The sequence below is a fragment of the Theropithecus gelada genome, chromosome 13, assembly GCF_003255815.1.
Source record: "Theropithecus gelada isolate Dixy chromosome 13, Tgel_1.0, whole genome shotgun sequence".
NCBI classification, from domain to species: Eukaryota; Metazoa; Chordata; class Mammalia; order Primates; family Cercopithecidae; genus Theropithecus; species Theropithecus gelada.
In genome coordinates, this window is record NC_037681.1 from 19,160,587 (window position 1) to 19,182,050 (window position 21,464).

At 39.7% G+C, this 21,464-nt stretch overlaps 1 protein-coding gene across 1 annotated transcript in view; it reads left to right on the forward strand.

Moving 5' to 3' along the window:
* The window catches only part of TMEM131 (transmembrane protein 131), a 252,530-nt gene that overhangs the window by 196,128 nt on the left and 34,938 nt on the right, over positions 1–21,464 (forward strand). The window contains exons 19-31 of the mRNA XM_025354313.1: positions 1,322–1,408; positions 5,741–5,893; positions 5,993–6,068; positions 6,251–6,368; positions 8,628–8,766; positions 8,882–8,991; positions 9,458–9,524; positions 14,110–14,261; positions 14,648–14,790; positions 15,233–15,419; positions 16,539–16,724; positions 17,798–17,956; positions 18,367–18,965. Of these exons, the coding sequence (XP_025210098.1) occupies positions 1,322–1,408; positions 5,741–5,893; positions 5,993–6,068; positions 6,251–6,368; positions 8,628–8,766; positions 8,882–8,991; positions 9,458–9,524; positions 14,110–14,261; positions 14,648–14,790; positions 15,233–15,419; positions 16,539–16,724; positions 17,798–17,956; positions 18,367–18,965 (2,176 nt within the window). The remainder of the gene's footprint in view (positions 1–1,321; positions 1,409–5,740; positions 5,894–5,992; positions 6,069–6,250; positions 6,369–8,627; positions 8,767–8,881; positions 8,992–9,457; positions 9,525–14,109; positions 14,262–14,647; positions 14,791–15,232; positions 15,420–16,538; positions 16,725–17,797; positions 17,957–18,366; positions 18,966–21,464) is intronic.

Genomic DNA, 21,464 nt, shown 5'->3' on the forward strand with positions numbered 1-21,464 from the left:
GTATTTTTAGTAGAGACGGGGTTTCACCAGTGTTAGCCAGGATGGTCTCGATCTCCTGACCTTGTGATGATCTGCCCGCCTCAGCCTCCCAAAGTGCTGGGATTACAGGCATGAGCCACTGTGCCCGGCTAGGCTTGTAGTTTTATGATAAAACCCAACCTTCCTAACCTAAAAAAGCAACTTCAGAAAAATGCCTTTAGCACGTTTAGAATTGCTTTGTTAGAAACCTGCTTAAACAGATGGTTATATCATTACACAGACCCCGACTGGGGTCCTGAGTTAGATATCTCTGATTGTTCCTACAATCATAAAGAGCAGTCAGGGTCTAACATTTCTGAAAAGGAGGATAAAATCAGGAGATCATGTCTTAATCTGAGTGCTCACGTTTATATTTTCATGAGTCATTCAAAGTCAAGGGACTAAAGGTTACTAAGCTTTTAATTAAAATATTCTCTGTGGAGCTTATTTTGCATTCAGTAAGATTTTGAATGGATATATTTCTGCCAAACCTAAATGTTTTTAATTTTATATTTAAAAGCTCTTAGGAAAGTCAAGCACTGCTAAATTCAGCAAGTTGCCACCTTTGCTCTCATAGGTGTTTTCAGTGTGCACAACTCCCACGTGGAAAAAAAAATGTAATTATAAAATAAACAGAATTGGCCATTTAATAATAAATGATTTGTTGAGAGTATAAGTCAGGTGAGGAATTCATGGTTATCACTCATGACGGAAATAAGTACATTTCAGAATTCAGATAAATTTTTGTTAATATGGGTGAAAATAAGAATTAAGAAAAATACCCTAGAGAAGTAGCTTTGAGAGTTACTAACAGTATGGGATGGGATTCTAACTCTAGAATGTTCAGTGCATTTTTAAAAATAAGGTTGATGTCTATTTCTATATCAAAAAACTAGAGAGCTATGTAACTCTAGATATGCTGGATTTTACATACATTGTTTTAGGAATACAGTTTGACTTTCTTTTTTAAAATAATTATTTTATAGATTATTTGTATTTTGAAATACAAAAATATTTGTATTTTTAAAAACCTGTCTTCATTGCTTCCCCATTTTTTGGTCTTTTTTACATGTTGTCAGTGAGTCGCTGAGAAATCTGTGGAAATGTGTTGTATTTAGTTACTTTTTATGGAATACATTGCACAGATTAAACAGTATCTATGGGTGATTTTAATATTGGTTTGGAACTGCTTATTATCAATATTAGTCCCAAAATTAGGTTAACCCCAAAATATAATGCAGTAGCTATCAAGATCAGGCTGAATCTTAAATATTCATTTATCGTCATCTTCTTGACTCCACAGATCCTGACAATCCCTGTGAAGGCTGTGATTGCTGTAGGCTCACTGACCTGCTTCCCTAAGCACATGGTTCTTCCACCTTCCTTTCCAGTAAGACCATTCATACACACATTTTTCTATTGCTCGTTTTTTGCCTTTGCCCTTAGCTCTATGTTCCTAGAATCTTACAGTAAAGTCAGTTATTCTTTATTAGTCATTTATCTTAAAGACATTATACCAGGTTCTTTAGAAGATATAAAGAGATACAGTCCTTTTCCTCAAAAAGTTTTCTATCTAGAAAGGAAATTGGACCCACAATCCAGAGCAGAATGTAGAAGTTGCCCTAAGAGGAATCAAAATAAAGTGCTGTGAGGGAAACACACATCTCGCTGATGCAGGGGCCGTGGGAGCCAGCTTAGAATTTCTTCCGACAGAGATGGAGAAGGGGTGGCGGAGATGTGAATCCAGGGCCAGGGCGCAAGCTCAACAGGAATGCAGAGGCAGTAAAGTCTGAAATGGGTTCAGGCAGTAGTGAGTTGTCCAGTTTGGCAAGAATGGAGAAAAGTTTTAAGAGGGAAAATGGAATGGTATGTTGGGGTGATAACGTGGAAAAAACTTAAATGCACTTAAGTTCATGGGAATATGAAGTTTTTGAGTAGAGGCTTGACATCATCAGAGCTGAGCTTTAAAGACTGGCTCTCTGCAGAAAGAGGTAGAGGACACAGATGAAAGTAACAATAGAGTGCCTGGAGGCCAACCCACAGACTGGCCAGAGTCCAGGTGAAAAGTGCCAAGGGGAGGTTTGAGCCTGTGGCTGTGGCAGAGACAGTCAAGTCCCTTCATACCTCCAAGCCTTTATTGTTTCTCTGCCTCGAATGCCCTTTCTCCTCTCCTCCCTTCAAAGAACTCCATGTCTTTCAAGATTCAATTCCATTGTCATCTCCTCCCTGAAGATTTCTTGACTCCTCCAGACAATACTGGTTGTTTCATGTGTGATCCTAGAATACTCTGAAATTACCCCTCTTGTTGCAAGCCTCGTATTGTGCTATAAATATTTCCTTATAAGTTGGCCTCCCCAGTGAGAGTCTGAGATCCTCTAGGAAATTGATGAGAGATCATTTCTTCCCAATAGCAGGCACTTAGTACATAATGTATAGATGAAGGAACAAATGATGGAGAGGGAACATAGGCAAGAGACATTGCAGGTGAATCATTTGAACTGTGCTTGTATCCTAAAGAGGTCATACAGAATGAAACAAGTATGGGGAAAGAGGGTGGATAGAGGAGGCAGGAATATCGCTTAGAGTTTGAGCCTGGAGAACAAGGACAAAACAAATGGGAAAACCAGGAGAAGATGCTGCCTTTTGTAAGAAGATGGTGCAGTCCATTCAGGAATACCAGGGAAAATGTGAAAGTGTCTCAGATCCTAGTGGTGGGAGACAATAGTGGGTTAAGAGAAACAAGACATTGCAAAATCTTTTTTTTTTTTTTTTTTTTTGAGATGGAGTCTCACTCTGTCACCCAGGCTGGAGTACAGTGGCCGGATCTCAGCTAACTGCAAGCTCTGTCTCCCAGGTTTATGCCATTCTCCTGCCTCAGCCTCCCGAGTAGCTGGGACTACAGGCGCCCGCCACCTCGCCCGGCTAGTTTTTTTGTATTTTTAGTAGAGACGGGGTTTCACCGTGTTAGCCAGGATGGTCTCGATCTCCTGACCTCGTGATCCGCCCGTCTCGGCCTCCCAAAGTGCTGGGATTACAGGCTTGAGCCACCGCGCCCGGCCGACATTGCAAAATCTTAATGTCATATGCAAGTTTAGCATCCCTAACTCAAATATCTGAAATCCAAAATGTTTCCAAATCTGAAACATTTTGAGACCACAAGTGGAAAACTCTACACCTGACTTCTTGTAACAGGTTTCAGTCAAAACTTTGCTTCACGCACAAAATTATTTTAAATGTTGTATAAAATTACCTTCAGGCTGTGCGTATGAATGTATATGAAACATAAATGAATTTCATGTTTAGACTTGTCCCCAAGATACCTCATTATATATATGTAAATATTCCAAAATCCAAAAAAAAAAAAAAAGAAAGAAATCTAAAATACATCTGGCCCCAAGCATTTTAAATAAGGGATACTCAACCTGTACAGTAAAACCTAACTTCATTTAGCTCCTTAAAAATATAAATTTTGAATTACTAGTTTCATCACATTTAAGTTTGGGTCTTAATTAAATCCTCATCTTCCTGTCATTCCACTTTGTACTTACTATACTAAACTCCTGACTTCGGTATTTATCCAGAAGAGCCATGTTTCTTCCTTCCATTACTTTCTCAATCGGTGACGTCCTTAATCTCTGCGTAAACTCTGGCAGGGAAAAGTTCAGTTCAGAAGACAGCGGATGACCCAGTGAAAAGCCCCACGAGTGGAATAAATGAGAAAGCATGTGTATAAAAGCAAAATGTTGGTCTTGATCCATTTGTGTTGCTATAAAGGAATACCTGAGGCTGGGTGATTTACTTTTTAGAAAGAGGTGTATTTGGCTCACGGTTCTGGAGGCTATACAGGAAGCATGGCCCCAGCATCTGCATTGGTGAGGGCCTCGGGCTGCTTCCACTCATATTGGAAGGCAAAGAGGAGCTGGCATGTGCAAAGATCACATGGCGAGAGAGAGGAGAGGGAGGTGCCAGGCTCTTTTTTAACAACCAGTAGTTGGGTGAACTAATGGCTAACTCATTACCACAGGGTCAGAACACACCAAGCCATTCATGAGGGATCTACCCCCATGCCCCAAACATCTTCCATAGGGCCCCACCTCCAACACTGGGGAGCACATTTCAGCGTGAGATTTGGGGGGGTTGGTTTTGAACTGCTTCAGATTAAGCTTTCAGATATCTCTAGGTGGCTTGCAGGACCAGGTACTTGCTTGGAATTCTAAATTACCTCTGTATTACCAAATCCTATCATAGATCTCTATCAGATGGAGAATACTAGAGCTGACTGGAAACAATACCTCAGAAGAAACATTTCTCATAACTCATGCTTAATATTTGAGTAGAATTGTGAGAGCAGCGTTTATATCTGTGCGCTCTTTTGATCCCCCACACCCCTGAGAGACAGGGCACAAGGGAAGTAGTTATTCCAAGTATGCCAAGTGCAGCGTCTGCCCGAGGGTCCCGTCGGCATTGCAGCTGCACGCCTGCCCTCTGCTGGCTGTCGGCTGTTTTAGCCTCACTGGGCTGTGAATGAGGATCGCTGGCCTCAGCCTCATGGTCATTCTGCCCTTTTTCCTGTGCGCGCTCTTCACCTCTGTATTGTTTGTTCCACATATTTAAAAAGTGGGTTTAATCATTTTAGAGACCTCTTCAGATGAATAGGAATCTACAAAAAGATAAAATTTTGTATTCAGCCAAAAGAAAGATTGTAATATAATTCTTCTGGAGTATTACATAAATTATTTAATTTTTTAATTTAAAATTTGGTACTCTGTCACAGAGAGAAGCTTGTGACTGGTAAGAGCAATCGCTGGTTATTTAACAGTTTCATCTATGTGCTGGGATTTTTTTGTTTGTTTTTGAGATGTAGTCTCACTCTGTCACCCAGGCTGGAGTGCAGTGATACGATCTTGGCTCACTGCAGCCTCCACTTCCCGAGTTCAAGTGATTCTCCTGCCTCAGCCTCCCCAGTAGCTGGGACTACAGGTGTGTGCCACCATGCCTGCTAATTTTTTGTGTGTATTTTTAGCAGGGACAGGGTATCACCATGTTGGCCTGGCTGGTCTCGAACTCCTGGCCTCAAGTGATCCACCCACCTCAGCCTCTCAAAGTGCTGGGATTACAGGCATGAGCCACTGCGCCCAGCCTGTGTGCTGTTTTAATAAGATACTTGACAACCCATAATTTTAAAAGATGTCTAATTTCTCTTTGAAAGATGTCTAATTTCTCTTTGACACAAATGACATATATTTTTCCTAATGAAAAGACTTTCTTTTAAAAAAAAAATGTGATTTTTTTTTTCCCATTTGGCTTTAGATTTTAGAATTCAGTTATTTCAGGGCATTCTTGCCTGGATATAAAGAAACCTTGCTTACCAAACTGAAAGTGACCATTCCCTTTATTTAAAGCTATCTCTGTTTGTACCTTTGTTGGCATCCTCAGTATCTTGACGTGAAAGTGTGAATGTTACGTCAATCAGTTGTCACAAGATGGCAAAAATTTGTCCTCCTGATTTTTCTGTAACATGCCATAGCAAGAAAAAAAAAGTTTCTTTTTTGTGACGTTTTCTGGCTCTTGATTACAATCTAGAGATTATCAACTGATGAACATTCTAAAATGTCTTTTGGGCTTTGGTTTCCCAGAAGTCTGCTTGTCTGCTCTGAAGCTTGTGATCTTAAGAAAATTTAACCATATACAAATGAGTTTGTTTTTTTCTTTCTTCCTTCAGGGGAAAATAGTTCATCAAAGTTTAAATATTATGAATTCCTTCTCACAGAAGGTAAAAATACAGCAAATACGATCTTTGTCAGAAGATGTGCGATTTTACTATAAACGATTGCGGGGCAATAAGGAAGACTTGGAGCCAGGAAAAAAGTCAAAGGTTTGAAGATGTTTATATTTGAGAATTCCCATCGGTAACGTTTTGTTTTGTGGCCTCCTGTGGATTCGGGACTCATGGTTCTCCTGTGCCTCTTTATAGATTGCAAACATTTATTTTGATCCTGGACTACAGTGTGGGGATCACTGCTATGTTGGCCTGCCTTTTCTATCCAAATGTAAGTGACCTTGCTGTTCTCTCTTGTGTCTTCACTTCCCCCAAAGTACTCTTTTAGTAAGAGGCTGCCACTTTTAAAGTACATTGCTGTCTTTTGTTACTATAGGAATTATTTAAAGGAAAATTGGCAAGTGGGTATAGATGCAGGTTAAGTATGTCATAACGTATATTTCCTTGTTTTAGCTGAACCCAAAGTGCAGCCTGGTGTAGCCATGCAGGAAGATATGTGGGATGCTGACTGGGATTTGCATCAAAGCCTGTTCAAGGGATGGACAGGAATAAAGGAAAATTCAGGTCATAGGTGAGTGGTTTATGTTTATTTTAGCCATCTTTACAAGCTTGAAACAATGCTTTCTAAATTTTATTCTTATATTAAATTATTTTGCTTTATAGCTAAGAAAGAATGCCTGATTTTCAGAAAGTTATTAGGCATCTTAAATTGCCGTTTTAACTGTATGTTGCTTAGAAATACACATACTGTCATTTTTCTCTTTTCTGTGGTGCTTTAGATACTTCTTACACTCCAAGAAAATATTTGAAGCTGCCTTTATGTAGGATGACGACAGTATTCACCTTAGACTCATCCATTTGCATAGGAAAGAAAGTTTTTACCTACCACTGACCTCTGTTAAAGGCAAGGACAACATTTTCTAGGTTCCCCCCCCCCCGGACACTTGGTACAAGACCAGAGTGTTTGCTTATTGTGAAAAGAATACCTCCTTCCTTTTTTTTTGAGACGGAGTCTCACTCTGTCATGAAACTGGAGTGCAGTGGCGTGATTCTCCTGCCTCAGCCTCCCGAGTAGCTGGGACTACAGGCACGCACCACCATGCCCGGCTAATTTTTGTATTTTTAGTAGAGATAGGGTTTCACCATGTTGGCCAGGATGGTCTCGATCTCTTGACCTTGTGATCCACCCACCTCAGCCTCCCAAAGTGCTGGGATTACAGGTGTGACCCACTGTGCCCAGCCCACCTCCTTCATTTCTAAGTGCCGAGCTGTTCGGGAGCACACAGGGCTCCGTTCAGACAGGCTCCACATTGTTTCTTTGGTAGGCAGGAAATGTGCATCTAATGACAAATCAGTACTGCACCTGGATTCAAAAACAAAAAATGTATTGATTTGGTAGTATAGAAATCTAATCTTTTTATGTACTTCAGAAAAGAATTTGACTAGAATAATGATAGTATGGCAACTGATGGAAACTGCTCTTCTCAAGCTACTAATTTGAAATATATTTGTTAGTATCAAGATATTCCCATTAAAGAGTACTGAAAATTCTCAAACCATTAATAATTGAAGGATTTGTTTATCTGAACTGTCTGCTATGAAAAGTTTTCTTAAGGCAAAAGAAAGTTGAATGTTTACTTTAAAAAGATGGTTAAAATGAATACAAAAGACACTTCCTCTAATGGACTTGCTAAGAGAACACTAATGAAAACTCTCCTTTGTACCCTGTATTTCCACAGTGGACATTATAAAGGACAAGCAAGTCCCAAATGTTAATGTCCAATTATGAACAAATAACTTACAGTACTGCCCTAGACTCAGCTGCTAAGGAACCTCTTCACCTCCTACCCACAAAAAGCCTGCCCTCCTCTCTCTGTCCCCAGCACCCCATTGCTAAGACCCGGGCTCCCTGTCTATCCTAAGTGCACAGTGGATGTTATACTTTCCCTGATCCCGCCTTTGTGTTACTTTGTTATGTGTGTGTTACAGAGGATTTCTGCTACTAGTCTTATAAACCTGTACTCTTACCAGTATTAGAGTATCGTAACACTGCAGCAGTAGAATTAGGTGTTAAAATATGCTTCAGCGTTTAGTCCCAGGGATCTCAGCTCCATTTATAATATTGTGTCTTTGGGAATGTGTTCTGAGTTGTAAGCGACTGGCTTATACACACTTCTGAGTCGGGATATACTCAGATGAGGTCTTAAATATTGCTGAAAACTTTACGTGTATCTGCACAAAACCCTCGTAGGTTTTACCTCTGTCATCAACTGATGTCTTCATTGAGTGTGAGGACTGTTTTGTTTTTATATCAAGGGGGATAAAAGCCTTATGCCAAGCAATGCACTGCCTTCTCATTAGTTCTACTGGACATGTTTTTAGCACCCTGCTTGTAGATGTCTGGATCTTTCCCCTAGGCACATAAGATCCTTTAGGATCTGCGTAACATCGTGTGTTATCTCTATATGCCTGCCTTTTCTAAATAGGTTATCTGCTATAGGCCAGCTTTTCTTACTGAATTTATACTTGGAAAGTTTTTTCTAAACTTACAGGATTACATTCATGTCATTGGTACTATGCCTAAGATTTATCATCCTTTCCATATTCAGTACAGAAACAGAGGATCTGTGACAGATATTTTGGCAACTCTTTGTGCCAATATAGAGACATCAAATAGCATTACAAGCATAGTAAAATATTAGAATGAATAAATGTGTTTTTTCAGGGCCAGTAAAAAATTTCTCAAGTACATAAGCCTAATCGAATTTCTTATGTTCAGAAGACTCAAATATTTCATTTTGATACAGTGACTTACAAATTGTTTTTCTAGATTGAGTGCTATATTTGAAGTAAATACAGACCTTCAAAAAAATATAATATCAAAAATCACTGCCGAGCTCTCCTGGCCTTCCATACTTAGCTCACCCCGGCACTTGAAATTTCCACTTACTAATACAAACTGCTCCTCAGTAAGTATTCAAAGTGACGTTGGTTTTTGGAAATATGTACTAGGGTTATAAAGTATTTACTCTTAGCTTTCACTATAGAAATCTTTCATTTAATACTTCATTTATCTTGTTTAAGGAAGAAGAGATTACTTTAGAAAATCCTGCAGATGTTCCTGTCTATGTTCAGTTTATTCCTCTGGCTTTATATTCCAACCCCTCAGTGTTTGTAGATAAGTTAGTATCAAGGTAAGTATTGTTTTGGATCATCACGGTGTTTCTATGTAGTATTGAATCAGTATTGTATTCACTTAAAAAGCCTTATTGCAGCTCATACAGTGACAGATTTGACTTAGAGAAGTTCTGGATCTCTACGGTTGAGAGAAGGTTTTAGGGAGGTTTAGGTTGATACTGTGTGAAGCATCCAGAAAAACTTTCAATATAAGGCAAGAAAAAGTAATGTGGAACTCCCTTCTAAAAATGTGTAAAGAGAAAGCAGATGAAGCCTTTCAAATATTCTAGTTTTAAAAAGTGAACAAAATATTAATTACAAGTTGTGGCCTTTAATTTTCTTAAGGCTATAAATCTGGTCATACTGATCTCAAAACCTGCCAGACAATAATTTGAAAATAAAGCACACACCTGATAATCACTCCATCACCCCCTTAACTGTGATGTTGCTTATGAATAAATATGTGTACATTTTTTGTTTTAGGTTTAACTTGAGTAAGGTGGCAAAGATAGATTTGAGAACACTAGAATTTCAAGTCTTCAGAAACAGTGTAAGTATTCAAACTTCATAATATTCCAGGGAAATTATTCTATAATATGATCAATATAAATATGAAAGAAAATTATTGGCTACTCGTAAATTTGGCTGAAGGGTAAGTTACTGAAGAAGTCAGAGCAGTCCAGTAATTATTTTAGAGGCAAATAAATCAGGAAGAGTAGGTGGGATTTAGATCAAGGTGAGGCACATTGAGTAGAAGGTTCATATTTGTGGGCATTAAACGTTAAGCCCATGAAGGTTTGTAATAATAATTACAGAAATTCTGAGAATATATAGATGAGGTAAATGTTAATACATAATTAACTTTTATTGAGCTCAGTCATTTAAATTTTCTTTCTGGATACTTTGTAATTAAATTGTAAGCCATCCATGAATGGTAAACCCACGGCTGACTGTGTTCGTATTTAGCAGGGTGATATGCATGATCTTCACTCAGTGGCTAATCTTCTATTTATAAACGTGTACATAAACTGGTTTGTTCTAGGAACCAAACTATTTTCTATCATTCAGGCCAGGCGGAGCAACCACTAACCACTCACTATTAAATAAGACCTAAGGGTGTGTGTTAGGAACTTAGCACTTGGAGCTAGGGCTCCCTGCAAAATGGTCCAAGCCTTTTGGCCACTATGCCCTTCTTTCTGCCTCGGGCCAAGTTCAGATCTGGTTCTCTGATTCCAGAAGCTTTGCCCTTACCATTGTATCATGTGGTCATTGCCGACCAGGAATTGCTGTGAGCCTTTTCAAACCAGATCCCTCGTAGTTCTTGAAATACTGTATTCTTTCCCATAGCTCCATGTTTTTATCTGTAAAGCATATATTAGCCCAGTCCTTATTAGAATAGTTTTTATAACTCTGTCTTTAAGGCAAGCTTACATAAGAAAGTAATATTCAAAGTTGTATTTTTTTCTGTCGAATAATGGCTGGACACTAGACTGAAGTTTAGACAGTCTTGTATCCCAGCCTCATGCCCCTCTCTAGGAATCTTTTTGTGCTTTGCTTTTTCCCATCTGTAAAATGCCAAAGTAACAAATATTACTGGAAGTTACCTAGAAGGCTTAGTAACCGGAACTTCCTTCCACTCTGCTTTTCTTTTTTCTTTTTCTTTTCTTTTCTTTTTTTTTTTTTTTTTTTTTTTTTTTTTTTTTGTCTCCACCACACGTGGCTAATTTTTTTTTTACTGGTATTTTTTAGTAGAGCCGAGGTTTCACCATGGTGGCCAGGCTGGTCTCGAACTCCTGACCTCAGGTGATCCGCCTGCCTTGGGCCTCCCAAAGCACTAAGATTACAGGCGTGAGCCACCGTGCCGGCCCACTCTGCTTTTATAATAGGGGGAAATTTCACATGAGTATTTTTTTTTTTTTTTTTTTGAGACGGAGTCTCGCTGTGTCACCCAGGCTGGAGTGCAGTGGCGCGATCTCGGCTCACTGCAAGCTCCGCCTCCCGGGTTTACGCCATTCTCCTGCCTCAGCCTCCGAGTAGCTGGGACTATAGGCGCCCGCCACCACGCCCGGCTAGTTTTTTGTATTTTTTTAGTAGAGACGGGGTTTCACCATGTTAGCCAGGATGGTCTCGATCTCCTGACCTCGTGATCCACCCGCCTCGGCCTCCTAAAGTGCTGGGATTACAGGGTTGAGCCACCGCGCCCGGCCTTCACATGAGTATTAAGTGAGCTAATATTTAACTTTTTTATTTTATTAACTACAAGCCATATTTACAAGATGTAGAATACTGAACTAAGCACTGTGAGAGATAGGAAAATACGTAAGAGTACTCTAGACATCAGAAATTTATTCTAAATAAGAAATTCAGGAGGAGGTCCTAGAATGAGCTTAGAGTAAATTCTATCTCAGGCATCTCTACAGTGCTGCAGAATGTGGTTCTCAAGATACCTGGTCTCAGGACTCCCTTGCAGTCTTAAAATTATTAAGGACCCCAGAGAGGTTTCTCGTTTATATGGTTTACATCCATCAGTGTTTTGCCATATTAGAAACTGAAACTGAGGCTGGGCGCGGGAGATCTTTAAAAGAGTGATTTAATTTGTTTAAAATAATAATAAAAAACCTATTCCATTCAACATAGGTAACATCAAAAATGAAAACTACCTGTATTTTAAAAAATCATTTAGCAAGGAGAATGGATTGTTTTAAATTTTTACAACTCTCTTTAATGGCTGTCTCCCTGACTTAATGGACAGGTGGATTTTCATATCTGCCTCTACATTCAGTCTCTCTTGATACATTGTTTTAATTGAAGTATGTAATGAAAATCTAACCTGCTACAGACATGTAATTAAAGGAGGAGTATTTTAGTTGCCTTTTTATTTATAACACTGTACATCAGTCATTTGGAAAATATTGGTGTACAGAGACATGCAGACCTTATAAATGTTGCCACTATTCACTATGCACTATCCACAAATGAATCATACTCACTCACCACCAGGCTCATCAGGAAACTCTTGAAGTATTGGGAAGCTGTCAGGCTCACAAGGGTGAATACAAATTATCCAAAATCCTAAATTTTGCTCGAAAGCTTGAATTTTATTGGAAACAAATACTTCAATAGGCTCACTTATTTCTATGAAAATGTCTGCCAGATACCCAAGTCTGAATGACCATTGGCTGTCAGTCATTCTTTCAGGCGTAAACGGTGTTCCATGAGAAAAGCAGCTAGTTCACTAGTTCAGCTTCCATCTCAGACAGCTTTGCAAAACAACACGGTAGCTGTAGAAATACTTTTTACATACTTCCCATTGTATCCCACAGAATATTAAAGACGTGCTCCAGGGTTGAAGTTTTTACGGCATCACCAAGACTTTTTTTTTTTTTAAACTACAAATGCATGACACTGAAGAACACAATGGCTGCTAGGGAAGTTTGATACCACTGCCTTGATGCATGCTAAGGGGTCAGCAGTTTTACCCTCCGTAGCTTTTGCTGACTGTCAGTGCAGATGCCAACATAGTGAAAAAGACAACATCTATCGGTGTCATTATGAAAATAGTTTTGACATTGTGGTGGACACTCTGACAGGATCCCTGAGATTCCCTGGGGTCCAAGGTCACTTTTGGAGAACCTCCACTGTGAAATTACTAAGGTCCTGAATGGTGTACGGGAGGCATCGCAACATCTTAAAGTTTTCCCCAAATCATGAGAGTTTAAATTAGCTACTGTTTGCTGGGAATATATGTATAGTACATCATTGTGTCCATCAGTTACTCAGAGTAGTTTATTTAAAAGGGAACTTACCAACCATCTTGAAGCAGCTGAAATATTCCCTTGTCTCAGTGGACTTGGACAGAAAGGAAAAAAATAGCAGTTAACACTTGAACAATACAGACTTGGATTGTGCTGGTTCATGCATACTTTTTTTCAGTCAAGCGCAGATGGAAAATACAGTTCTCAGGATGCAAAACTGCATATATGGAGAGCCCTACTTTTTGTATAGGCACATTCCACAGTGGCCAACTGCGACTTGAAAATGCGCAGATTTGGTTATGCCCGGGATCCTGGAAACAATCTCTGGCGTGTACAGAGACAACCATATTTGCCTCAGAAGCAGGAATTAAAAGTAGTGTGCTTCATAAAGTCTGTTGACTGTAAGTTAATGTTTGTGGACTCATGCTGAAGCAAGTAGCTAGATCTGTATGTGTGAAACACACACCGAGCTATGCCAGGGGGAGTAGAAAACAATACAGAATTCACCCTCCTTCCATGGTAGCGGAAGCCGTGAAGAACTGGTGGATGTTTATAGCCAAGTGTTGACAACCCTTCCCTCAAAAAAGTTTACACTTAATGTTGCTTAAAAACCAGAACAGTATATCCTTATATGTGACCTGTGACTGTTTTTGTAAATAGACAAGCAAATTTTCTTAACCTTAACTATAACTGGCTGTCAAAAAGTCATATTTTGAATATTAAACTAAGCTATGCTTTAAACTTTAAATCATCGGGTGTTTATGAAACAGTAATCGTGTGTAACCTTCAAAATAAGATTCAAGGAGAAATTTATAGGAGTTGGAAATCTTTTTACATGTAAACGTACGGTGCAGCCTGAAGACCCTTCAGCTGGTCCCCTTCAGAGGGGAGGAGTGGCGTGGCAGTGGCAGGAGGCCTGAGGTGTTGGCCTTGGTCCCCTTTAGAAGGGAGCAGTGGCAGGAAGCATCAGGAGGCGTGGGGTGCTGGCATTGGTTCCACAAGTGTTTGCTTTGTGCTAATGTGTCTAGGTGATCATCTTAGGTTTCTGTCCTTTTCTGTGTGTGTAATATTTCAAAATTTTAGAAGGTTAAAAACAAAAGAGATATGTATCCAAAAACAAATGCCTTGTGCAAACATTGAGGACTTTGTTTGGTGACCTGGGGAGCAAAGCCCCTTTTTGGACTTAATGCAGAATATGCATCTCATCGTTGGTTCCTCTGCACTGCTTTCCAACTACCCGTATCTAAACATGACAGATAAAGTTGTTTACGCATTTGATCAGTTTGAGAACCTCTGCTGGGCTGCAGATGGGGTGTAAAGGAAGAAACTTCTTCCAGAGAATATCTTCATGACTCCTCTTTGTTTACCCAATGATTCCAGGCTCATCCACTGCAGAGTTCAACGGGATTTATGGAGGGCCTCTCTCGACATTTAATTTTAAACCTAATTTTAAAACCCGGAGAAAAGAAATCTGTCAAAGTAAAGTTTACGCCAGTTCACAACAGAACTGTTTCTTCACTTATCATCGTCAGGTAGGTTCTGTGACACAGTGTGGGTTCATTTTTACTACTCACTTAGAAGGCCTTACTTGTTTTAAGATGAATTTGCGTGTCTAACTTACGAAATAGTTTGAATTCACTTTGTCCAAAACATGCACACATACTCCATGCCTGATGAAACATACCTTTGTTATCAAATGCATAGTTCAAAACCATGAATAGTGTCTTACTGTGATGTGTGTCTCTTAAAAATAAAAACTCTTGCTCTTCTCTGTGTATTTTTGAATTCTTAAAGTATAAATTCTCACCATTAAATTTAATTTGTATGTGGTGCTCTGTAAAATAACTGTAGAAATTGCTAATCAAAAGATTGTGCAAATTTAGTGAGAGGAAAATCTGTAATTCTTGTTCTTGCATAGAAATAACCTGACTGTGATGGATGCTGTGATGGTCCAAGGACAAGGAACAACTGAGAACTTGCGGGTGGCAGGCAAGCTTCCAGGTCCAGGAAGTTCCTTACGCTTTAAAATCACGGAAGCCTTGTTAAAAGATTGTACAGATAGTAAGTCTTCCTAACAGTTCCAAGGACACTAATTTCAGAATTTGCTTTCAACAGTAAATAATTTCAAAAACAACATTATTTCTATATGTGCACATGTGTATATTAGTTATGAATGCTTAAGATCTTAAGGAAATTCTATGTCTTATGTTTAGAGTTGTTTGATTTGGATCATAAGAGATTTAAAGTGTTTGTACTCGTTGCATACCTTAGCTGATTTACTCTCAGTGTGAAACGTAAAGTATAATAAACCTTTGCCATCTAAAATGATGCGTCAAAGTAGATTACCACATGATGAAATCTGAGGCACGTCTCATCTCTCTGACGTGCAGGGATGGTTTATAACCTGTGACACATAGTAATTCATGAATTAATGTGTTTATCGTTTGGACTGGGAACACATGATGGCAAGATTTAGTCTTATTCCTGATTTTTTATCCTTTAGGTTTAAAACTAAGAGAACCAAATTTCACATTGAAAAGAACATTTAAGGTAGAGAATACAGGACAACTTCAAATTCACATAGAAACCATTGAAATCAGTGGATACTCCTGTGAAGGATATGGCTTTAAAGTGGTTAATTGTCAGGAGTTTGCCCTAAGTGCCAATGCCTCTAGAGAGATAATCATATTGTAAGTATTTTATTTTCAGGTATAATGAATCACTGACTTTCTATACTAAAGTTGCTCAAACTCTATGCAAAGATATGTTTTCATGTTCACCAAAAGTCTTTATCCACAAATGTATTCGTTTGATTTTTTTTTTCCCCACTTAATCTTTGGCTAAGGTATTTCTCCATTATCTCAGTTTTCAAAGTTGTAAATTTGTTTTCACTTAATCTTTGGTTGAGGCATTTCTTCATATCTCAGTTTTCAAAAGTCATAAAACTTTATCTCTGAAGTGGATCAGATAATCTTAGAAATCAATTTCAAAATTATTTTCAGGGTTATGTTAAAGCAAAAGATGTTGGTGTAAATTCACAGTCCCTCAGCAACAGAGATTTGTTTCATACGTGTACAATTTTTTCATGTTTTGCAGTATGAAGATATGTAATATTTTGGTTAGAAGACAGTTTTAATGCCTATCTCAGTAATAGCTGCAGCATATTTGAACAATTAATTGATAACGTGTTTTGTTATAAAGTTTATGCAATAAAATGCAACTTCTGTCCCTTAATTGAATATTTAATTTTGTGATCTTTAATGGATGTTTACTTAATAAGTAGCTACATTATTGTATATAAGGCATAATGTGTGACACCTAAAGACGCAATGAGGAATAAGACACCTTTCCTCAAGATGCATACAATTAGCAAAAAATAAAAATAAAATAATTGCAACAGTAATCCATACTGCAGGAGATGATGGAAAAATCACTAGGCCGCTGACGGTTTGTTTGTTTTTTTAAAAAAGACATTATTGGGACTGTAGCCTGGGAGAAGAGCATGGATATAGATAAAGAAGAAAGAAGGAGAGAAAGACACAAAGCTCAGGACCATTTTCTAAATTAATAGTTACAGGAAACTGATTATTGTTATTTTTTAGTGTAAATTCTCTGATTATTCACAGAATACAGTTGTTCCTATTATTGACCATGGGACAATACTTTTTTCATCCTAAAATGAGGAAGTTGAGTAAAAGCGTCAAACTCAAATTCTGTTATATTTCAAAGGCTTATGGGACTGGTATTATGTGTAGACTGCTTGTGAGATATTTTTAAAACTTAGCCTTACTACCATCATTGTGTTTTAGGTTTACTCCTGATTTTACAGCTTCTAGAGTTATCCGGGAACTGAAGTTTATAACAACCAGTGGCTCTGAGTTTGTGTTTATATTGAATGCATCCCTTCCTTACCATATGTTAGCAACCTGTGCAGAAGCCCTACCCAGACCCAACTGGGAACTGGCTCTGTATATCATCATCTCAGGAATAATGAGGTACTTGTGTCTTGTTTCAAGGTTCATATTCATTCAACATTTAACACTGTTGATCGAGTGCCCGCTGTGTGCCAGCCACTGTTCTGAGTTCTAGGATATGCCAGCAAACAAGATAGAACTCTGCCTTTATCAGGCTCACAGACTGGTGGGAACAGTGAAAACTGAGCCCTTCTTGGGTGGCATGTATAATAAACAGTCTTCTTTACCTCTGAAATTGGTTACACAAATTAAGTTCATTTTGACGTCTTTTTAAAATGCTCAGATAAAGTTACTTGACTGGGGCATATGTATAATATACTTAATAGTACCTAGGCCACATGACACTGATTGGAAATGTTTTTTAAATTCTCAGTGTCTTCATCTGTTCTCAGTATATTACTTTGCGTTTCAAGAATCAGATAGATTCACCTCTAAACTAATTTACATATTTATATCACACATCCTTTAGAGGAAAGAGGATGGAGAGTTGAAACTAAAATTCTTCTTAGTAAAAGAAAAATCAGATTCCAGGCATTTATTCTAATACACGTAATTATTGCCTCCATATAAAACCTCCATGTAAGATGGCATTCTATAAAAATTGACGAGCAGGCTGGGCACGGGGGCTCACACCTGTAATCCCTGCACTTTGGGAGGCCGAGGCGGGCAGATCACCTGAGGTCAGGAGTGCAAGACCAGCCTGGCCAACATGGCGAAACCCCGTCTCTACTAAAAATACAAAAAAGTAGCCGGGTGTGGTGGTGCATCTCTATAAGTCCAGGTACTTGGGAGGCTGAGGCAGGAGAGTCGCTTGAACCTGGGAGGCTGAGGTTGCAGTGAGCTGAGATCGCCCCATTGCACTCCAGTGGGGGCAATAAGAGTGAAACTTCGTCTCAAAAAAAAAAAGAGAAAGAATAACTGATGTGCAAACTTTTATCCATAAAACTGTGGGTTTTGTCTATTAAAAGTTGTCACAGACAACTTGGCTTTCTATTATATCATTTTGTATTTTACCAAGAAACTCTGCCTTTAACATCGAATTTTGTTGCTTGTTCACTAACAAGCCTGATTTTCCAATTTTTTTACCCCTGCAGTGCACTGTTTCTTTTGGTCATTGGAACAGCCTATTTGGAAGCTCAAGGAATATGGGAGCCATTTCGAAGGCGGCTATCCTTTGAGGCCTCGAACCCGCCCTTCGATGTGGGAAGGCCATTTGATCTCAGGAGAATCGTTGGTATTTCATCTGAAGGAAAGTATGTTCACATGCTGGCAATAAATTCCCTCGTGTACATAGATTTGGCTGATAAAATTACAAGAAAAAATAAGTTGCTTTTCATCTTTGCTTAGGAGAAAAAAAAATCTTAATTCTGATTACTTAATAGCACCCTGTATGGAACTCTGGGTGACTTAGAGCTCGTACTGGATACTGTGTTTTTATTATATTGGTAAGGGCTAAAATACTTTTAGTTAGATCACTGATGGTAAATTATCAATGTTCAGATAGAACAGATTTTAGAGAGTAGTAGAAATTCTCCCTATTTCTTGCTCTTTTTTCCCGAGTGTAGTTTATATTTATGGTGGCTGTACTGATGAAGTAAGTTTTTTTTTAATATTAGATTTTGTAGGTTGCTATTTACTGATCTGCAGTTGGTCCCTTTTTCAGCTTGAACACACTCAGCTGTGACCCCGGTCACAGTAGGGGGTTCTGTGGAGCAGGCGGTTCATCATCCCGACCCAGTGCCGGGAGTCATAAGCAGTGTGGCCCATCGGTCCACCCACACAGCAGTCACAGCAATAGAAACTCAGCTGACGTGGAAAACGTCAGAGCCAAAAACAGTTCAAGTACCTCTAGTAGGACTTCTGCTCAAGCAGCTTCTTCACAGTCTGCTAACAAAACAAGCCCCCTTGTCTTAGATTCGAACACAGTGACTCAAGGTCATACAGCAGGCAGAAAGTCCAAAGGGGCAAAGCAGAGCCAGCACGGCAGCCAGCACCATGCCCACAGCCCGCTGGAGCAGCACCCTCAGCCTCCTCCGCCACCGCCAGTGCCTCAGCCCCAGGAGCCGCAGCCCGAACGGCTGTCTCCCGCCCCCCTCGCACACCCTTCCCACCCAGAACGTGCCAGCAGCACGAGGCACAGTTCCGAGGACTCGGACATCACCAGTCTCATAGAAGCCATGGACAAAGACTTCGACCACCATGACTCCCCAGCCCTAGAAGTGTTTACAGAGCAGCCTCCATCGCCATTGCCAAAAAGCAAAGGTAATCCTCTGCTCCCACTGCTGGAGATCCGTGATGTGTGAGGGGAAAACCCAGTGCATGCTTCAGGAGCTATTAAGATTATAGTTGTGGTAACCAGCTAATGTAGTAGGTTCCTCTGGCTCAGATTTATCTCCAGTGTTGGACTTCAACTTTTCCATCAAAATGCAATTAGAGGTATCTGTCATAAAAGATATATTTGTATTTCTTAGATTGTTTACCAAAATCAGAAATTCTGTGGACATCTACTGTTTTTCTTTTCAGCTGCCTGTGATTGTGTTATTGTGATAGATTTAGCTTTTTTTTCATTTTTAAAATAATTTTGAGCACAGGAGTTAAATGGAGATCAGCTGCCTTTTAACTCCAAATTAGGATTTCTTCACTTTTGAGCAGGGGTTGGCAGACTAAATTAGCAGACCAAATCACCACCTGGTTTTATGAATAAAGTTTTATTGGAATAGAACCATGCTCATTTGTTGGTATATCCTCAGCTTTCCTGCTTCTATGGCAGAGTTAAGTAAGTGTGACCAAAACAGTATGGCCCACAAAGCTGAAAATGTTTGCTATCGGGCCCTTAACCGAAAAAGCTTACCAACCCTGCTTTAGAGTCCTGCTTACTGCATTAGTTACCTACCTATTTCTGAGTAACAGATCACCCCAAAACCCAGGTGCTTAAAAGAACATACACTCTTGTCTGACAGCTTCTGTGGTCAGGGACATGAGTACAGCTTAGCTGGGTCCCACGGCCCTCACAAGACTGCAGTCAAGGTGTTGTCATCGCCAAGGCTGATGTCATCTTCAGGTTCAGCTGAAGGTGGACCTGCCTCCCTGTTCACACAGGCAGTTGATGGCGGGATTCAGTTCTTCATGGGCTGTTGGACGGAGGGCCCCAGCTCCTTGCTGGCTGTGGCCAGAGGTCTGTTGTGGTTCCTATCCACAGGGCAGGTCACAGCTTGGCAGTTGGCTCCCCCAGAACAAACAAGAGGGCAAGGAGGAAGCAGGACGGAAGTCACTGTTTCTTATGATCTGATCTGGGAAGTGACATCCCATCAGCGGTGTAGTATTCTGCTCATTCGAAGTGTGGTCCAGCCCACACTCCAGGAGAGAGATCCACACAAGGGCATAAATTCCGAGAGGTAGACACCACTGGGAGCTTGGAAGTCTGCACCACACACAGCTAGGTAGACCAGTTTGTGAGCTCCAGAATCAAGAGGTAAAAACCAGTAAATAGCCTCTAGTTGTATTGCAATTTCATCCCTTTACAGCCTGAGCTTTTTTGCGTCTCCTTTCTCTCTCGTGGCAGCGTGCTAACATACCTGATTTCAAGCCTGTATCAGTCCCTTCCAGAATGGCTTACCAAGGAGTTTTTGGCTGCAGTTTATACAGAAAACAGGGATCTTGGCAGCCCTAAGAGTCCAGAAGAAACTTGACATCCCAGAGTCTAGGAGTTTCAGATAATTTTTTAGTCCCAGTAATATGAAAACTAGCTCTGTTGAGTCCTCTTGGAATTACACGCACTCGGATTTGTAAAACAGTAAGACGTCTTGAGTATGATTGGTTAACCTTCTACAGAAATCCTTTTTTGGCTAACCCATTATTAACTGAGCTTACATGTTTTAGGGTAATTTTTAGGATAATCTTAAGTGAATACTTAAAAGTTCTTTTTTAATTAGATCAAGTTACATAGCATTTTTTCCCACATTTAGGGCATGAATAAAATAAATCTGTGTTATCCTCTCTTATCACAAAGAAAGAGTTGGGCAGTCAAATTGACTACCTCATTCCTGTGTCTAACACAGTCTTCCAACATCAGCGTGATGGGTCCAGTTCTGTTTTCAGGATCACTCATTGAGAACCTAAGTTTTAAAGTGAAATACTTTTTAATTTTCAGTGGTCCTAGAGTCATCCTACTAAAAGACACTCAGTGAGGGAGCATGGATGCCACATTATTGGTGACTCTTGAGCCTGTGAGGAGACAGTGGTTACAGGCTTCACAGGACCGGCTTCTCTACTCACTATGCTTCCACTGATGCTGTTTGGTAAAAAGGAAGGAGACTGTATCTATATATTTTTTCTTCTTCAGTGTTTTTATTGAAGTATAGCATGCATATAGAAAGACAGTCTTTAAAATGAACTTTAAAAGGTGGGCATTGACCTTGGGGTTGCAAACTAGTAGTATGTTGTGAAACTGTAGGCTTCCAGCCGGGCAGAACCTTTATAATCTTTCAGAAGCTTACCCCCACACCCGTGCAAATAGCAGGTTTACATTACATATGAACATTCTCTTTTTAGAGGCCACACGTTCTTTTTTTTCTCCTCCTGGTATCTCATACTAAAATTATTTCTCGTAATGAGCTTGTGTAGTTTCTGGCTTTTGGAAGCTGCTCCGAGTGACCTCTTCGAGTGAATGTGTTGATCTTCCTGGATCTTGCCTTCAGCGGTTGAATGGCTTGCAAGCCGCCCAGCCATGCTGTGCCATCTCTCCAGTCCCTGCTTCCGGTG